General features: G+C 39.1%; 1 protein-coding gene across 1 annotated transcript in view; it reads left to right on the forward strand.

Annotated features, from left to right (window-relative positions):
* Dock10 (dedicator of cytokinesis 10) overlaps nucleotides 1-18,416 on the forward strand; it is a 197,801-nt gene that overhangs the window by 132,370 nt on the left and 47,015 nt on the right. Inside the window, exons 25-30 of the mRNA XM_059278216.1 lie at nucleotides 863-932; nucleotides 4,153-4,266; nucleotides 6,315-6,386; nucleotides 11,904-12,050; nucleotides 15,146-15,229; nucleotides 16,982-17,078. Coding sequence (XP_059134199.1) covers nucleotides 863-932; nucleotides 4,153-4,266; nucleotides 6,315-6,386; nucleotides 11,904-12,050; nucleotides 15,146-15,229; nucleotides 16,982-17,078 — 584 coding nt within the window. The remainder of the gene's footprint in view (nucleotides 1-862; nucleotides 933-4,152; nucleotides 4,267-6,314; nucleotides 6,387-11,903; nucleotides 12,051-15,145; nucleotides 15,230-16,981; nucleotides 17,079-18,416) is intronic.

Genomic DNA, 18,416 nt, shown 5'->3' on the forward strand with positions numbered 1-18,416 from the left:
CATATATTTGTTATGTGTTTTAAAAATAGCCCTAGCATTATGAAAAATCACAGCTAGTATTGAAATATTGACTGTTTCTTCCTTGTTCATATTATTTATCTTTTCTACAATGAAGGCTTTCAGCCTTGTTTTTAACATAAAACCCCAAAGTTCTGGGAAATTAAAGTATGAGTATCAGTTCCACAAACATCCAGTTCTGGACCCAGATTAAAAATCTCAAATTGTGATATCAACTAGTGTCCCTTTCAGCTGAGTATTATGTCGATGTTGACAAGACTTTTAAATATTGAAGCTTACAGATCTGTTAGCTTCTGAGATCTCCCAAAGCTCTCCAGCCATGCAGCAACTGATCATGTTAATATGAAAAATATCAACATACACTGCTACATGAAACCCTAGCCCAGCTAATGAGGGAAATATACAGCTTAACCTAATCTCTTTTTCCAAAAATAGGTCTTCTGCTCACTGGTTGAAAGGTGAGCCCTTTACAATGGAACACGGGCAATAATCAGAGCCTAATTAGGTACTAAAAATGATCCCTTTTCCAGGAAGACAATGCCAGCAAGTGCAAAGACCACAAGAGGTGCATTCAGCTCAGAGGAAATGTCTCCAGTGTGATCTTAGGCCCTAAGACCTTACTTATACCTTAGTGGGTTCTTGGAATGCTTCTGTTTGGAAATTACTCCCAGGTGATAGAGATATGTCAAGTGCCCTCTGTTGGGAGTGAGGAAGGCAAGAGAAGAGTGTGATTTGGCTGGTTCATTCATTCATTCATTCATGAAATACCCCATTTTCCAAGTATTCCAAGACAGTAGAATCTTTATATCTTCCGCCAGGCCACTGAACATCCTTGCTTTTCCAGGGTTCTGGCTGACATTGTGGCCAAGTGTCATGAGGAGCAGCTAGACCATTCCGTCCAGTCATACATTAAGGTATGGGGTCACCACTAGGGCACTGATAATATGCCCTGTGCTGTGTGGCTTGTCTTGTTTCCTGTCTGCACTAAGAGGGAGGGTCTCACCCTGAAGTTGGATGGTACCCACCATGGTCAGAACACGATTTTGCCTCAGCAGAATTCCATTTCTTTGCATTAATGGGCTAGCTGTATTGTTTAAGTATAAAAGCACTGTGTGCATGTGTAAATGAATATCAATGTGGGAATGGTGGAAAGAAAAAGACAGAAGAGAAAGCTAAAGTGTTGCTCCTTTGACGTTGACATTAGAAATATATGAAATTTCTATGCTAATTAAGAAAGACTTCTGCGGGTTTGTTGAATGCTCTGTGTTTCTTCTGTAATGTTTTCTTAGCTCTTTTTATTGTTTTCTCAGGCATTATTTCATTTTCCCAGTTACTGTATATTTGTACCTGCTTCTGGTATGTTAAGTCCTTTATCTTCTGGCATGAACCATTTGCCCATCTCATTGGTGTGCACTGCTTCCTCAGTGTCCCTTGTCAAGTGTCCACTTGGAGATGTTCTATTCTCATTTTCAGTTGGCTGTAAATCGATGCCAATGAACTTGTGGTGATGTTTGCATTCTCATAGCTCTGCTCCAAACATCCTTTCATTGAAAGCAAAATACAAGCATCCTCGATTACTTTATGATACATACAAAACTTACATTTCCATTTTGTATACACAGACTGGATCTTTGGAGATACTGTTTTTTAAAGGAAATATATTCAAATCATATATAGGGATAAACATGTACATTCTAGATGTTTAGAAATGCAACTAGAGAAGAATTGGGGCCTTCTGTGATAGAAACTTCTTTATTTAACAATGATTAGTGTCATAGAAAAGTTGCTACAAAAGGAAGTAGTTAAAAATCTCATTCTGGAATGAACCACTCTGAGATTCCACGTGCAAGGATTCTTATCTATGTATTTTCTGTGAGAAGTGTGAGATGTCTTCCCCAAATACCAAAGCATGAGTGTGTGACCCTTCTTAAAAGAGCCTGCATGCTAGAATAGTCATTTCACAGCCCCTTCCTTAGAATATAATTGTACCTGCTAGGACCCTGACTTCAATTACCGAAAGCTAATTACACCTACAAATACCGTGTAGTTTGCTCTGTGCTTAATAGAGGGGCATCACTTACTTTGCTAGTGGATTGATGAGTGTATTTGCTAGTGTAATTATCTGGGAAGAGTTTATCTTCTCAATACTTGCCCTAACTTTCTATTTCAGTCCACAAAGAGACCAAATAGAATAAAACAACTCCATTTCAACTGTAGTATCAGTTTCCTTGTTCTAATAGAGTTGTTTAAAAATATATTAAGAACTTCAGCTCTTGTAGCTGCTTCTGTCATCACCAAGGCCAGCTCCTGTGAGAACCTCAGATGCTCAGACTCTTACTCTGTGGTGCCCTTGGAAATGCAGCTTGGAATAGGCTTCATTCTCACCCAGAAAACATGAAATATCTTGACAAGAGTGTCACATTCTGCAGTACAGAAGAGAGGTGGTCTACCCTTTGTTCTAAAGTAGCTCAAATCCAGAGATATACTTACGTGGAATTTCAGATTGACAATTCCTAAGGATATTTTAGAATTTACTTTGAAAAAAACAAACACTTCCAACTTGTGGATTAGTCTGGGGAAAAACCCTAAACTAAGAAGTGAGAGACTTCAGTCTAAGCAGTGAAGTGCTCTGAGAAGTGAACCTCAGGAAACCTCAGCTGTCCCCTCTAATACAGAAGAGGAGACAGACCAGACGAGGACCCAGACGTGTGATTCTGTGATCAGACTCCTGCTAAAGTATATGGTTAACAGCCTGACCTTGTGCTAAGAGTTTGAAATTATTTTTACCAGAGATGGAAGGGAAACATTTAACATATAGGTATATATTAAGTCCCACCCCTAGGAACATTGTAAGCAACCACTGGGCTGATTCCAAGACATGCTTGTATATCCTTGGGTGATGTTATAGTCATTGTAATATGTATTTATCCAAAAGTAAACAAAACACCATTTCAAGTTCAGTGGTACCAGCTGCTAACTCACTCCATCTATGGTATCAAAACTGCACACATACACTGTGTCTTTTTCAAAGATGTGTGTCTGTGTCAATCTAATTAAATGCTGCGCTTCACAGGGGTTTGTAGCACCAACAATTCTAAGAAGCAGGTTTGTAAGGTTAGACTAGTCCAGTGCTAGTTGAAACAAAACACCCTTCAGGCTAAATAACTGCGTAGGATTCAACAGTTGGTGGTAAGTTTGTCTTCATAGAAAGTTCAACGCTTAGGGGAAACTAATTACCCTAAGCTGTAACTGGTTTTATGAGCCCATTAGCTTTCTGTCTCCCCTTTGAGATGAACTTCAATCCTCAGGGCCTACCCTGGTGCTGATGTGCTTTGAAGTCCAAAGAAAGGGTTAGAGATCCAAAAGTAAATGTACCAGTCTCCTGCCTGTCTTCCCTCTAAGTTGTAGTCTATTCTAAATTGTGACTATCATGAAGACAATACCTTTCTTGAGGCAAACCCAACTCATAAACAAACTACTATAATTCAATATGAAGCATTTAATGTCTTTGAAATGTGTGTATTCATATGTATGTATTGATGTTCTTAAAATATATGAAGAAATAAAGAAGGTTATCACCAAGATAATCCTTGGGGGAAAAAAAGGAAAGTAAGCAGCGTTCATTATCTTACTGATGGCTGATGTTTATCAACCTCTTGATAGCTGTGTCTAGCACAGGTGATAAAACCTGGGCTTATGGGGAGCTCACCTCCTCACTTCTGGAAGGCACCTGCTTCCCCACTTGGCTATTTGAGTGGGTGCTCTACCCTTTCAGGATGAAGAATTGCTACCATGCCACCTGTTGCCAGTGGAAGGAAAGAGAAGGGGAGTGTGTCCTAAGTAGGTGGGTCCAAGCCCTCCATGACTCCTTGAACCTGCTCAATGGCTCCCTGGCCCTTTCTCTTGATTTCTACAGAAAGAGTGCCAAGGAGAGCTTAGGTGAGCGAGGCCCTACTTCTGCAAAGACCCCAAATAGGAGCAAGTGTGTCCTGCTCTTCCCATCAGGCCTCCGCTGACTCCATGACTACAGCTGACACAAGCAGCTGATTATGAGAAATGAGTTGTTCCTGTAGGGTAATCTTCGAAGCCTTTTAAGAGTAATTAACTTTGTTCATTTTTTTGGGTTTTCTTCAGTTTGTATTCAAGACCAGGTCCTACAAAGAGAGAACGATACATGAGGAACTGGCTAAAAATTTGAGTGATCTTTTGAAGTCAAACGACTCAACGGTAGTCAAGCATGTCCTAAAGGTAATCCTCTTCATCACAGTGCATAAGTTGCTAGCAGTGGATACCGAACTCTATCGCTTGAAGGTGACAGGACTCACTGATTTCCACAAGTCATTTTTCCTTCTAATTTCTGACATACGTTTCCTATCAAAACTTAATTATATCAAGTTATCAATTAAAAGTGGGGTCTTCTGTATCAAGAACCAGAGAGAGGAGCAGGTTGCACCCACGTTTAGTCCTTTGATCTAAAGGCAGAATGAATTACTATTAAAAATTATCTGGAAATATTCACAAACAGTAAGTATAACACAAAGCTTGTCCACCTAGTTATAGTAGGAAAAATAGGAAAGAATTGTAATGGCATATTAACGAGCATATTGACAGTAGAGGATCAGTGAGTGGCAGCCAGTTTTCGATCTCAAGTTGAAACGTGTGCAGGGACATGAAGAAGAGACCATGAAAAACCTATAAAACGATGTTGGAATGCTGAATTTAGATGCAAACATTTTGTCTATTGTGATTTGACTAATTCATCTGATTGGGTCCAACTGATTGCAAATATCTAGAAAGGCAATATGACATCATAAACCATCAGCATAAGTTCACAAAAATCTAATTCTGACTGACCAAGTAGTTTATTTTTAAGAAGCCTTCTGAGTATATTCATCGTATTGATTCAACTGATATATTTCAGGTGCCTGCCTACCTTCAAGAAATCAGACTCCTAGGCACTTGGGATGTATTAGAGAGATGACTAAAGTTCCCTGCCTTTGGGTGCTTACTGGGAGGAATGAGCTAGGGATATAATTTAATCATAAATTATATGTTGATGGCAAGCCAGATGAGAAAAGGAAGTGTGGAGCAGTTCAAAGAAACAAGCAACTCCCTAGGGTGGGCAGGTGACCTGATAGAGAAGGGGACACGAGAAAAAAGTAAGGGAGCTGGCCATGGGGATTTCAGAGCAGAACACAGCAGGTGCAGGAAAGGCCTTACCTATCCAGTAAGATAGCTCTGAGTCTTAGAGCACCACTGTGGGCAAGGCTGGGAGCGGTTAGATGAAGTCAGAGAAGCCATGAGCGGTCTGCCATGCCTATGGACCACCATGAGAATGGAGGGAGTCTGTTGGATATGGAAACAAATGGCGGAACATTTGGTACAATGACTAAAGGTGCAATTTGGGACAGGATAGGAGATGGAGATAGTTGCAGTGTGCCTTGGATTCCTTAAACACTTTTGATAGTGTGGGTTTCACTTTCACTATCAAGCAGACACTTTCATTTCTTCAGGGAAGTGATCCCTTCATTAAGCCACATCTGCTTCTTTAGAATGGACATCAGCCTCTCATCCCCTTCGCCTAAGCCAACCTCTTGGACTTAAGGTGATGGTCCACAAGGGTCACCACAGCATTGTACTAGCCAGAAACAGGATGTGATTCAATTGCTCTGTGGTAGTACAGCAGAGAGATTCATGATGATTGAATATGTAGTGTGGTGATGGGATGTGACCCCATGCTAATGAGTCTCCATCATGAGACTCTAAACGAGGTTTGTTGAATTAAAAAGGCAGTCTCAGGAGAATAGGTAGAGAATAGCAATTTTTATTTGGTGTTCAGTGGTAGAAAAAGGGAAATACACTTTCAACATGTAAGTATTGGTGGGAAAATGATTAACACATAGCAAAATGAGCACAAAATTAAGAGCCCAGTGATGAGCCTATCACAAAAGCTTTATTTTAGTTTTGTTAACTTAAGTGAAACAAATATTCATGAATAAATCTTTCATGAACAAATGCTCAAAAAGTCATCTCAAGTAAACTGTACACTTTTAGCTTCAACTTTTTGATGTTATTAAGGAGCTAATGTATGTAATAATGTATGATGTGAGCTATGACAAGTATAACTTTGATAATTGTCATCCTAAGGTAACAGAGAATGTGTTACTGCCCTGGTCCACTTACTTACTCATTTACTTTAAGATAAAAAAAATGTAGTAATATTGTATTATAAAGATCATAATCATCATTATTTTTACATAGATTAATAAATCTTGTATTGTCTTTTTCCCTTATAGCATTCTTGGTTCTTCTTTGCAATTATTCTAAAATCAATGGCACAGCACTTGATTGATACAAATAAAATTCAGGTAAGATCATAGGTAATATAACATTGTAATATCATCCAACAATTACACTAATGAACATGTTCTCATTAGTTCCACTTTTATTGGCTGTGTAAAACCTTAGCAATTTATGTTAATTGCTTTTTAAGTACAAGAACTGATCATGTATGTTAATAAAGGCCCATTCAGAAGCAGATGCTAAGACAAAATTACAATTGCAAAATCTATTGGGGAGAAGTAATTATAAAGGACAAATGGAAAAAAAAAAGAGGTAGGCAGATCTGATACCTATGAGAGAAAATGGAGAAGGAAGGGGCGTTGGTTTAAATGAGCCTGGCACTGAAGAAGCTTTCAGCCTGACCAGTGCATCATGGGGAAGCCGAGGACGCTCACTGGAGGAATTGTACACTGCACAGGTCCTGCCGGCAAGTCTCAGCCAACTCCATCATTGAATGGAAGAAGCCTGAGATAATGCCTTTTTGCCATGAGTGATGGATTGGGTCTGGGATATAGCAGGTTTTTACATGTTTTATAATAGTTAAGGAAATGTCTGGGCTTCTACAGTCCACAGTTACGATGGCACATTGCACACAGCTGTGAATCTGCTCCTTCACAGCCCCCATCACCCTCTCTTAGAAGAAGAGGGGTTGGTGGAATTAACTCCAGCTCCTATCACAGTCTCCTCAGAAGCTTACCTAAGCTCACCACCCCTTCTTCTACAATCCATTCCAGGTCCTCTTATCCTAGCTCATAGCTGGGAAGGTCTCAGTGACCCACCAGAGAATGTGGCCCAGACCCTCCTTCCAGAGTGGTCTGAATCTCTGGCAACCCCATTTCTGTAGCCAAGGTCACTGCATGTGATCTGTGATTACTCACAGAGTCAGGGAATGAGAACCAACCCATAAGCACCCAAGGGAATATCTTGAGTTCTCACACACCTCTCTCAGCCTCCATTTGGATAGAGCCAAGAGAGGAGCGCCAGTGTGCACCCCCACCTGGCATTACCACCACCACCAGAAGTAGACTCAGACAGTATTGCAGTGGTGGGCACAGCAGATCAGTGACATTGTCCTGACTTGCCTTCCTGATGGGGGACAGCCAATGTCAGAGCTCCCTCTGGCATCCTCACAAAGACAGCTCCAAACCATGGCCACCATGTGCAATGTTTAATTCAAATGTTAGTTTCTTCTATATAAACTTCACATTTGGGACCAGGTAAATGACTGGATGGCTCTTTGACACCCCCATTCCATCCATCTAAATGTTATCAGAGCTTTAGTCAAGATTCCAACTTCAGTCCCTATAAGTCTGCACTCCTAGCAGGGTAAATATGAGGGTGATTTGGGTGTTGAGCTAGGAATGTCATGTAGATCCTGTGTCCAATAGTGCTTGAAGTATGCAAATGCCCCCCTCTTTCCAGCATGCATAGCCTTGGTAAATGTCCATAAGACCTTTGGAAGAAAAATAGATAGAATCATCACTGCATATAAGTTACTCGGTAGAGGTTTTGGAAGCTTTCCTCTTACTCAGCTTCCTCTTAATTCATATGCACTGTATGTAGAAGTTAACGCTGGTCAGAGACAGGATTATGTCTACTTAAAGACACAGACCTCCATCTTCAAGTTGTCTGGCCCTAACTTCTTTGTTATATTTCATATGGAATTATCCAGCTCTACAAGTCCCTCAGAGTTGAGCTTTTTTGGATGTCCCTATAGCCTTACCACTAATCACAATACCCTAGCCAAGCACATCACATGGTCTCTGTTACTAGAGTGACCCATTATCTCCATGGCTGTTAATGAGTCAGTACTATGGTTGCTTCTGCTACCAACACACACCAGACACCATGAAACGTGACTGTAACGGTAGTACCAGCACCTTGATGGTGGCTTAGGCTCAGTGCAGTGTTTACTGTGCTTTCCTATGCAATTTCATGTTCTAATGGGCATAATGGGCACAATGGGCTCTAGTAACAGGAATTCCCTCATGTACACTTTCTTCTACATCTCTACTCCAGCCCTCATCCTCTGGTACAATAGCTAAGACATTTATAAATTTCACTTCAGGTGACTTAAATCCATTTTCTTGGGTCTGAAAAGCCATCAATGCCTTATAGCAAGTTCCCTATCATTTAATCCTACATGCTCAAAAACCTTCTTAGCTATTAATTCTAATATGTACCCTTTTATATTCTGTCCCTTAAATCAAACAGCCTCACTGTCCAATATTAAATCTCTTTCATGTTGCCCTTGTAGATGCTACCTGGTTTCCATAGCCAACTGTGGTATGTTCTCTATGACTTGATTAGGTCCAGAAAGCCGTTAGGTCAGGGTCTTTTAACCAAGGAACAGCTGGGTCAGCTTGCCTAGAGTTTGCCTATTTCCTTATGAAACGAAGGCTTGGTGGTGTCTTCTCTAATGAGAAGAATTGACGGTTAGAGGGATATAGAAGACACTCTATAGGCGTTAAAGGTTAAGAAAATACACAGGGATCCTTCCTCAGTGACAGAAACACTAACCCACACTTCCAGGTCCCAGCACTTTCCAACCATCACCTTGACTTTGGTAGGACAGAAGTGCCTTCGCTGTTCATCCATCTCTACAGCAGTGAATGTCTTCACCCCAATCCTTGCATGTGTTTTTTGTTTTGTTTTGTTTTGTTTTTTGGATACACCTGCTTTCCTTCTTCTAGAAATAAGAATCTCCTGCCCCAAAGAAGAGGAAAATCTAACATGAAGATAAAAACGATTCTTATCTCTAAATTCTACCCTGTGGGGATCCGAAATTCTCTCTCGCTGCTGTAATTCCTGCTCTGCCACTGAAGTACTGGGTAGTAAAAATGACTCTTGACATCTAGATAGGGGCTGTTTATTTCAGCTGTAAGAGAATGGATTGAACTAAATTCTGCTACCAGTGTGACTGATGTGTATCTTCTCACATAGATAGGTCACAGAACAGACTGAGAACAAAATATCTAGACAGCCCGTTGTACCCAGAAATTCATTTTTCACAGTTGGCCTTTATGTCACCTACTTTAGCAGTAGCCCTCACAGTAATTCATACAGGAAACCAACACCTTCCATTTTCCTTACTAGTCTCCATAGGAAAAGGTGTCATCCTTTGATACAAAAGCATTCAAAGTAAACATCTCCCAGGATATTTGCACATTTTATTTTATTTTCTCTTCTCTTTTAATTATGAAGTGAGTAGCTTTCTTCATTGAAGGAATTTTAGTCATGAGTTTCTGGAGCAAGAATGGGTGGGGAATCTGAGGGATTCAGGTACAATGCCTCATTTGGTCTGCTGAGAGATGTGACGTGGCTGGATAGAGTACCCCTGTGTGGCCCCTGGTCTTCCGATTTAGGGGACGTTCATATTCCTGGGATCTGCTAAAGGTCTTCTCAACACTGAGAAGCACCAGCAGGTCCACAGAGCTGACTAGCTTTCTCCTTCCCATCACACACTTGTTTCCAACAAAGCTCCCAAATGCCCCATACCTGGGTCCACCCCTCATGACCTTGGCTGTCTCACAGCCCAGGTCCTCATTTCTCTCCAGATAGGCAGTTTGGGAGCCTCTGAGTCTCACTCCCTGTCTCTGCTATCCTTCACCTCAAGCTTTTCTGATATTCCTTCAGGGAATGGTTGAAAATGTTCCTTGTGCATTTACCACACCACATGCCTTTGGGCTAAGAGTAGGAGTATAACACAAGGAGAATTTCAACAGAAGGCTTAAAGAGGGAGGAAGAAAGAGAATATCAAAAATCTATGGCATTTGTACATATCTCCAGGGAGAAAATACAAGCTCCGGTATACATAATAAGTCTCAGAAATTAACAACACCCAATGGGGAAGATACAAATGTGTTTCACTTATTTAACAAGTGGTTGTTGATCCAGGGGATGGCCCCATCAGTAAAGTGCTTTCTGCAAAACCCAAGGGCAAAAGTTCAAGTCCAATCACCCATATATAAAGCCAGGTATGGTGGCATACATTTGTAATTCCAGTGCTGGAAAATTGAGACAGGGAGATTCTCTGGAGCTCATTGGCTAATAGACATAGTAAATAGCAAGCATCAGGTCCCAATGGGAGATAATGTCCCACAAAACAAGGAGAAAGGCCCCTAAAGAAAACACCTGAAATTAATCCCAGGCCTCCAGCCCTCCCTATACACACACACATGCATATATACCTGAGTACACACAACACTCCCCACAGACACAAACACAATACATAAATAAATGACTGATGCCTTTGTAATGATAAATTGTTTATCCTTATTTCCCAAGATATATGGAGAAGATTGAAAATGGTATATGTGATTCGTTAGGTTGGGTGGGCTTTTTTTTATCAATTTGTATGATTTCAACAATAAATTTTAACTACATATAAGGAATAATGATGAGGCTTTCGAAATACTTATAAGTGGTATTATGGAAAGAAAAACGAAAGTCAGCTCCAACGTTCCATTCCTAAATCTCCATTTAAGGCAATCCCTGTAATAACTAACAACCCTCGTGTTTTGTTGTGTTTTGTCGTGTTCTTACAGTGTGAAAGGCTGTGTGCTTGTAGTTGAACATTACATGATCCACTCTAACTCTAACTGTGGTGACAACAATCACTAAAACCAACCTGTAGAGATGAATGGATCTTATTGACCTTATAGATAAACCCAAGAGACAGCTCAGCTTTCTCAAACTTCCCCTTTTGTACTGACTTCCAAATATGGCATAAAATTATATTAAATATGTTATATAATTTCACATAGAAGCTCTTCTATATCTAGTGTCAGAGGATCTTGATATTTCTTTTTTTTAATTTTTTTCATTTATTTGGATCTTGATATTTCTTATCTGTGGTAAATTCTGGAACCATTTTGATATCTCAAGGGTCCAATCTTGTACAGGTTTCTATAACCATTGTGTGATCACAGTTGTAGCAATGTCCTATCTGGGTGGCAGCATTTCATGACACTCTTCCCAATCCTCCATGGTTTAAATTCTTTCCACCCTCTTTTTTGTGATACTTCCTTGGATGGGGAGGGGGCCTTGCTATAGATGTCTCTTTTAAGGCTTTAGCACTCATAGTTTTTTCCATTGGGAGTATTCCTGTGTTTTAAAAATCATTCTAAATTAAGATCAATGGAGTTGTCTGACTAGAAATTATTTTGGAATAATGTTCATTTTAGAATTAATATATTTTATATAAAGTTTAATAGTAATTTCCTGGGAGGCAAGAGGAGGGAATTAATATATGAGAGCATAAAATTATTTACATTTTGCTTTGCACATGTTGCTTGAGTGTTTGAGATTAACAGTTTTTAATGTAAAAGTATAAATTTACCAGTCAAGCTAGAAGGGAACATTTAATAAAAATGATAGAATTATGATCTTGAAACTTAAGAGATTTTAAGTTTTATTACTGCTTTCAAGTTTTCCAACGAGCTCCTTTGATTTGCTGGTCTATAAAATGTAAGTCTTTCAGTTTGCTTGTCCTGGCTTGGTACGTCACACACTACATTATGAATAAGCCATTCTCTCCTCAGCTTCCCAGAGCTCAAAGATTCCCTGAGTCTTACCAAAGTGAACTAGACAATCTGGTGATGGGCCTGTGCGACCATGTGATTTGGAAATACAAGGATGCCCTGGAGGAAACAAAAAGGGCAAACCACAGCGTTGCCAGATTCCTTAAGGTACAGCTATGTGAGAGCACAGTTCTGTTCAAGTCCCCTTGACAGTGGCTGCAAAGCAACCTAAATGCCATTAACTTACTCTCTATTATGATGAAGGCTCAGGAGGTAAGATGAACACTGCCACGTCTACATTTCTCATCTTGAAATATGTTTTAATATTCATTCCAACTCAGAGGCTCTTTCATATCACATGTGTTCTGTTATCTCCTCTTATACTTTTTAATGTGGGTTGCAAAATCATTGCTTTCCAAGAAAGCTTCTTCATGCACACTTCATTCTGGTGAACCTTTCTCTTATCCTCTGGCCTCCCCATCCCCATCAAACTACTATCTGCTGAAATCCTTCTCTCCCCAATTCCCCATCTCTACTTTCACTGCGCCAACACTCTACTATTCCCTCCCCTTGATAATTTTTAATATTCTTTTCCTTTCAAGTAGAAGAAAAAGATGGTGTCTGTTAAAAGGGAAAAGAGTAAAGGAGAGAGGAAAATGACTCACATTTTCTACCACACTTTAAGGCCCAGAGAGTAAAGGGTTTTGTGTTGCTCGTGGCATACTGGAAGTGCTTGACAGAATAGAAAATTTGGTGAACAAATTTATATCCAGTCCAACTTGTAAGCAAAATGCACTTAAGAAAACCTCTGCAGTATTCTTCCCTAAACTGAAAGAAAGAAAAAAAAGATGACTAAGCAATTTTCTAAGAAAGCAAAGAGACCCCATATATGCTACTCTTGGCTTAGATGCTTATTAAAAAATATGTGTTTATTTGTAGTGTATTTATACAAAGGTTATTGCTGTCTATGTATAAACCTCATGTGGAGGCAATGGAAAATATCCAAGATGAAAAAGTAAATGGTAATGGTGAAAAAGCATGGACTGATAATAAACACATATAGCTAAAAATAGCAATAACAATACTTCACATAAACTCCAGTTTGATCTACACACACACACACACACACACACACACACACACACACGAGAAATTTGTGAATAGAAAGATTATATTTTGTATCATAAATGTCCAAAAAATCCATCAAGCACACACACTTCTAATTTAATTACATTTTATTTATTAATTTATTAATAATTTATTGACACAGAAGACAACAAATGCTTTTGGGATCATTGTTAAAAGTACTGGAGAAAAAGAAAGGAGCTAAAACCAGATTTGGAAAATGTAAAATTGAAAGTCTTCATTTGGCCCAATTCCAGGAACTGAGGAGCCCTGAGCTTTCCCACCCCAGCACTGCCCTCTTGGTACTGCATTACAAATCTCTTGTTCTCCCGGAAATCTGTTAATGGCCATTCCTCAAGAAGGCTCTCAGTGTTTCCCACTTTTGGTTGTCTAATTCCTCATCAATAGTCAAATATTGTGAATCAGAGCAATCCTTACTTTTCTGCTGGCTGTCACAAAATCCTTGATAGGAGCAACTTAAGGAGTGATTTATGACTCCTGGATTCGGAGTGTCACGATCCATCTTCCGAGGGAAGGCCAAGTAGAACTACTGTTCTCTGGTGTCAGGGGTGTGTGACAACTTGTTCACATGGCTGACACAAGGAAACAGAACAGAGAAGGAAGGCCAAGGGTAGAACTTTCAGAGTCCTACCCCATCAACCTATGCCCACTAGCCAAGCCTTAGGTCCTAAAGGTAAGGCTCCATAACTATTAAAATAACAACATAACACGGGTACTGATGAATTAAAACGCGATGCTCAGATCAGGGTGGGGCATTCCAGATCTAAGCCATAAATAACTGTCCGTCATTGGTATTTAATGATGGGAAGTTTATAAGACCATAATTGTGCTAGTTGTTTTCGAGTCAGCAGGAGGACAGACTCTATGGAAGCCCTTTGAGGGTATAAACATGCCCTGGGTTCTCAGGTATCCTCCCTCAACCTACATCATGAAACGAACCATTTTTACAGTGTTGTGCCAAAATCTTGTGTGTTTTTATTGTTCTCTCCTTAAAGCAGGTGAGTCTTACACAGACCCACAGCTCAGCAAACTGTATAGCTTTTCTGTTTTTTCCCTTTCTTTTTCTTTTCCTACCAAATTGAGTCTCAACTCTTTCTGATGCATGTCTGTTCAAGTGCTCTTCTTTTGTAGCATAACGTCAAGGCAAATGTTGCTTTTCCTGTTCAATGTCCATGTCCTGCTGCCTCTTCATCTGACTGATCCCTGTTTTATTTCAACTAGCTTTTGAAAATATAATATATAAGATGGACCTCGAATATTAATAAATGTGTTTAAAAACATTGTAAACAGTAAAAAGAATTGGCTAAGCACCTTTCTACAAGGGAAGGTCTTCATATCTAATCTGTTTGGCTAGATAACCTGTACTTGGGAAATAATTGAATGTTCCCCCACAATCATTTTTACTGGTCATCATAAATCAGTTCCTACCACCAGGCTAAAGGACCAGGGTCCAGAGTGAAGAGGGAACTGATAGAAACAGTAGTATTGCCAGATGCTGAAAAGGACATATTCCATAACCATCAACGTGCCCGTTATAAATTTGACCTAAGACCTTCCTGGCTAGACTAACAGGATCTGACAACAGAAAAAGCAAGACACAAACAGCTCCCCAATAGAAATGGCAGGATCTCCTCTCTTTCCTCTTCAAATGTATGCTTCCCTGGAAGAAATAAAGAACAGTCCCCTGTTGAAGGAAGCCAATAAGAATGAAAAGACTGCTGGCCCGTTTTACCACTTCCCATCCCACCCGCAGTGTGTAGCAGATGGTCTCCACCTGAGCAACTCTGGGATCAATGTACTAAAAACAATAATAAAATGTAACCAAGTAATTAAAAAGTAAACAGCTTTCTATATGAAAGAAAAAGTCTAAAATAGTTCATTGCGAGATTCCAAGCAATATTTAAACAGCTGATAGGTGCAGATATGGAATTTCAGGCATTTATACTATCTATGGCATTTTAATTACTTGCTATACGCAGATGGGTGTTCTAACATCCTTTATAGATTTTTTTAAACACATATCACACTTAGTTAAATATTACACTGCTTCAGTATACAATTATCTTTTCTAAAATCCCTCCAAGTAAAAAGACAACTTTGGAATTTTATCTTCTTAGCGCTGCTTTACATTTATGGACCGGGGATTCGTGTTTAAGATGGTGAACAATTACATCAGCATGTTCTCCTCTGGTGAGTTCAAGGTAAGGACCAGGGATGAAAGTGATCATTTGCCAAGTCCAGCATGATAACTAACTAAGGTGATCTCTGTGTGGAACACTAACCCAGCATCCTTTTAGTGAGTCATAAAAAGAGGTCTATACTATCTGGTTTGGGACTTTTCTCTGTTGACAGGCTTCTTATGACTATTTTAATCTCATTGACTGTTATGGATGTTTAAGTTGTTTGTACTCTCTTGATTTAACTATATTAGATAATATATGACTAATAACTTGTTTAATTTAGATGTCCAAGAGTTGTGTTTTCAAAGCATTCCCTAACAATCTTCTGGACTTCATTGTACTTGATTTCAAAGTACATTTTTGTACTTTGTATGTATGTACTTTGTACATACATACATATTACATTCATTGTACTTTGTATGTACATTGGTACTTTGTATGTATGTGCTTTGTATGTACATTGCACATACCCTCTTTTTATCTCTGATTTTATTAATTTGGATCTTTTTTCTTTTATTAGTTTGGATAAAGGTGTATTAATCATATTTATCTTTTCAAAAGAACAACTCTTTGGTTGATTCATTGTGTTATTCTTTTAGTCTCTATTTCATTAATTTCTTCCCTGGACCTTTGTTATTTTTGTCATTTACTTTGTTGAAATTTGTTCTTCTTTCTCTGAGACCTTGAGATATACATTGTTATTTATTTGAGATCTTTCTGGGTTTTTTCATAGATGCACTCATATCTGTAAAGTGTATTCTAGGAATAGCCTTAGTTCTATCCCAAAGGTCCTTTAACTATTTCTTAAAGAATATTCAGTTGAGTTGCTATCATGCATGAAATGTGAATAATCTTCACTTAAGTATAATTGTACTAGACCTACATATTTTTCTGAAGATCAAGTGGCATATTTTCAGTGAAGAATAATTAATATGTGTGTATAACTTAATTATACACTTGTTCACATAGTAAAAGGGTACATCAAATACTGTTCTTGTTTGAAATGGCAATGCTCTACATTATTGAATGATGTTGCCAGAAAATAGAAGTTTAATCTTAGGTAAAGGGGTATTTTTATATTTTGTGAGCTGATAGCAGTAAATACAGTAGTGACAAGCTAACTCGCTCTTAAAGAATGATTATCTATCATACATGAGAGAGGATATAAAACTGTTATAACTATGCTAGACATTCCTACTGATGTGATTGTCCTAAGACATGAATTACAGTTATCTTAGACCAAGTCTACGCTCTGTGATTCACTGTCCAAATTCAGATGGAAAAGACATGCCTTTCTGCAAAGACAAGGGGAAGTGGGGAAGTTAATGATACTGAGAACTAGTGGCGTGTGAAGTTGACTCCACTTCAGATAATATGTACCATTGTCTTCCTTAACTGTGGACCTCACCTCCTCCTGATCACAGTCTGTTCTGTGATTTGAGTTGGATGCTTGAGAGAGCTCCGTTCACATGATGCAACAGGAGTGAAGACACAATAAACACATATGAAATAAGCTAAAGGCATGACTTGGGATTTTCTCTCATGAGCTGAATGTGGCAGTTGGTCTCCTTTCCTTAGGTGGCCTTGAGCGGTGTACAAAGATCAGGAGTGTGACTACAAGAAGCAGACTCCATTAAACCTAAGAATTACTTGGTGGTCATACGGAATTACTATTTCTTCTTTGTGGGGGTCAGTTTGAAGCACATGCCTTTTTTGCCTATTTTTATGAAATTCTTGATATGCAAATAGCCATTCTGTTTGTCTCTATTTCAGACTTTATGCCAGTATAAGTTTGATTTTCTTCAAGAAGTTTGTCAACATGAGCACTTCATTCCCTTATGCCTCCCCATAAGATCAGCAAACATTCCAGGTAACAAGGCCCAGTGTCTTCTCAACTTCTTACATGGCCGATCATTTGTTCTGCCTCTGTTCTCCAGATCCCATAACAATTCTGTCTAAAGATGTAACTTGGGTATGAAAGCCTAGTAATCTAATAAAAGTCCAAAAGAAGTTGCCCCATATGGTTGATGACTACAATTCTGTATTTCCCTTCCCCTTTTCGTCAAAGAGAAAGCCAACAGAACTTTAAACCTTGTTATTATAAATCAAAGAATTGTAGCTGTTAACCCTGAGATTCACTGGACAAAAACCAGTTCTACCGTTTTGACCAGATTAAAGCAAGCTATTTTATTAAAATATTATATACTGACCAAGATGGAATTTGGTCAGGACCACTCCTGGAAACTTTACAGCTGAGTGGCCCTGAGACACATGTTGTCAGGGCTTATATGGACAAAACCCATAGGCCACCATCCTTTCCCATGAGGCTTTGTTGTTATTTTCAAGAACTACAACTCCCAGAATTGAGGAAGTTACCTGGTCTTCAGGCAGGTGGGGCTTACAGGTTAACTTAGGGTTTAATAGTAACCTAGAATCCTAGTAGCTCCAAAGGACAGATTTCCATGATTTTTGATATCTAAAGACAGGGAGGAAAAGGTTGTGAGTATAATCATGGTAAAGATTATTAATTATCATGCATAATTGCATTAGAATAAAGTTGCTAGAATGAGTTGTGCAAAGAAAGTTGGAAGGAAGGAAAAAAGAAGGAAGAGAGGGAGGGAGGAAAGAAAGAAGGGAGGGAGAGGAGCAGCTTTATAAACTCTTGACACTCCTAGGCCAGAGAGATTGGGTGAAGATGTAAGAATGGAGCACATTTCATTTACTAAATCTGATATACATTATTACATGTAAATACTGCACACAAGAGGTTTAATTTATTTTGTAAATTTAAAACCATTCTACGTGCATGTGTATGTGCGTATGGGGGAAAATGATAAGAGAATGTAAACATCAGAAACTAGTTGAGCATCAAAATACGAAGAGAGAACTGAAATTGAGTCAGAGTCCTGAAGTACCTTGCTACCGACACTGTTGCCACTGCGGTGTTCATGGTCAAGAAATGAGAAAATGAGAAGGTACAGAGCCTCCTCAGACCTGTGGCAGCTTGTACTGACTCTGCAGAAAGGAAGTTACAATAGCAGGCCCGGAAATACGGTGCTGTTCTCATTTTAAACGTAGTCTATCAACACTATACCGTTCCTTTTCTAGTATATTGTACGCATTCCGTAGTGGAGAGAAAGAGTAGAAATCTTAGGTCAGACAGTAGCATTGGGAGACTCCGGGTTTTTTGTCTGTTTGGGATGTCCTT

The sequence above is a fragment of the Peromyscus eremicus genome, chromosome 13 (genome assembly GCF_949786415.1).
Source record: "Peromyscus eremicus chromosome 13, PerEre_H2_v1, whole genome shotgun sequence".
NCBI lineage: Eukaryota > Metazoa > Chordata > Mammalia > Rodentia > Cricetidae > Peromyscus > Peromyscus eremicus.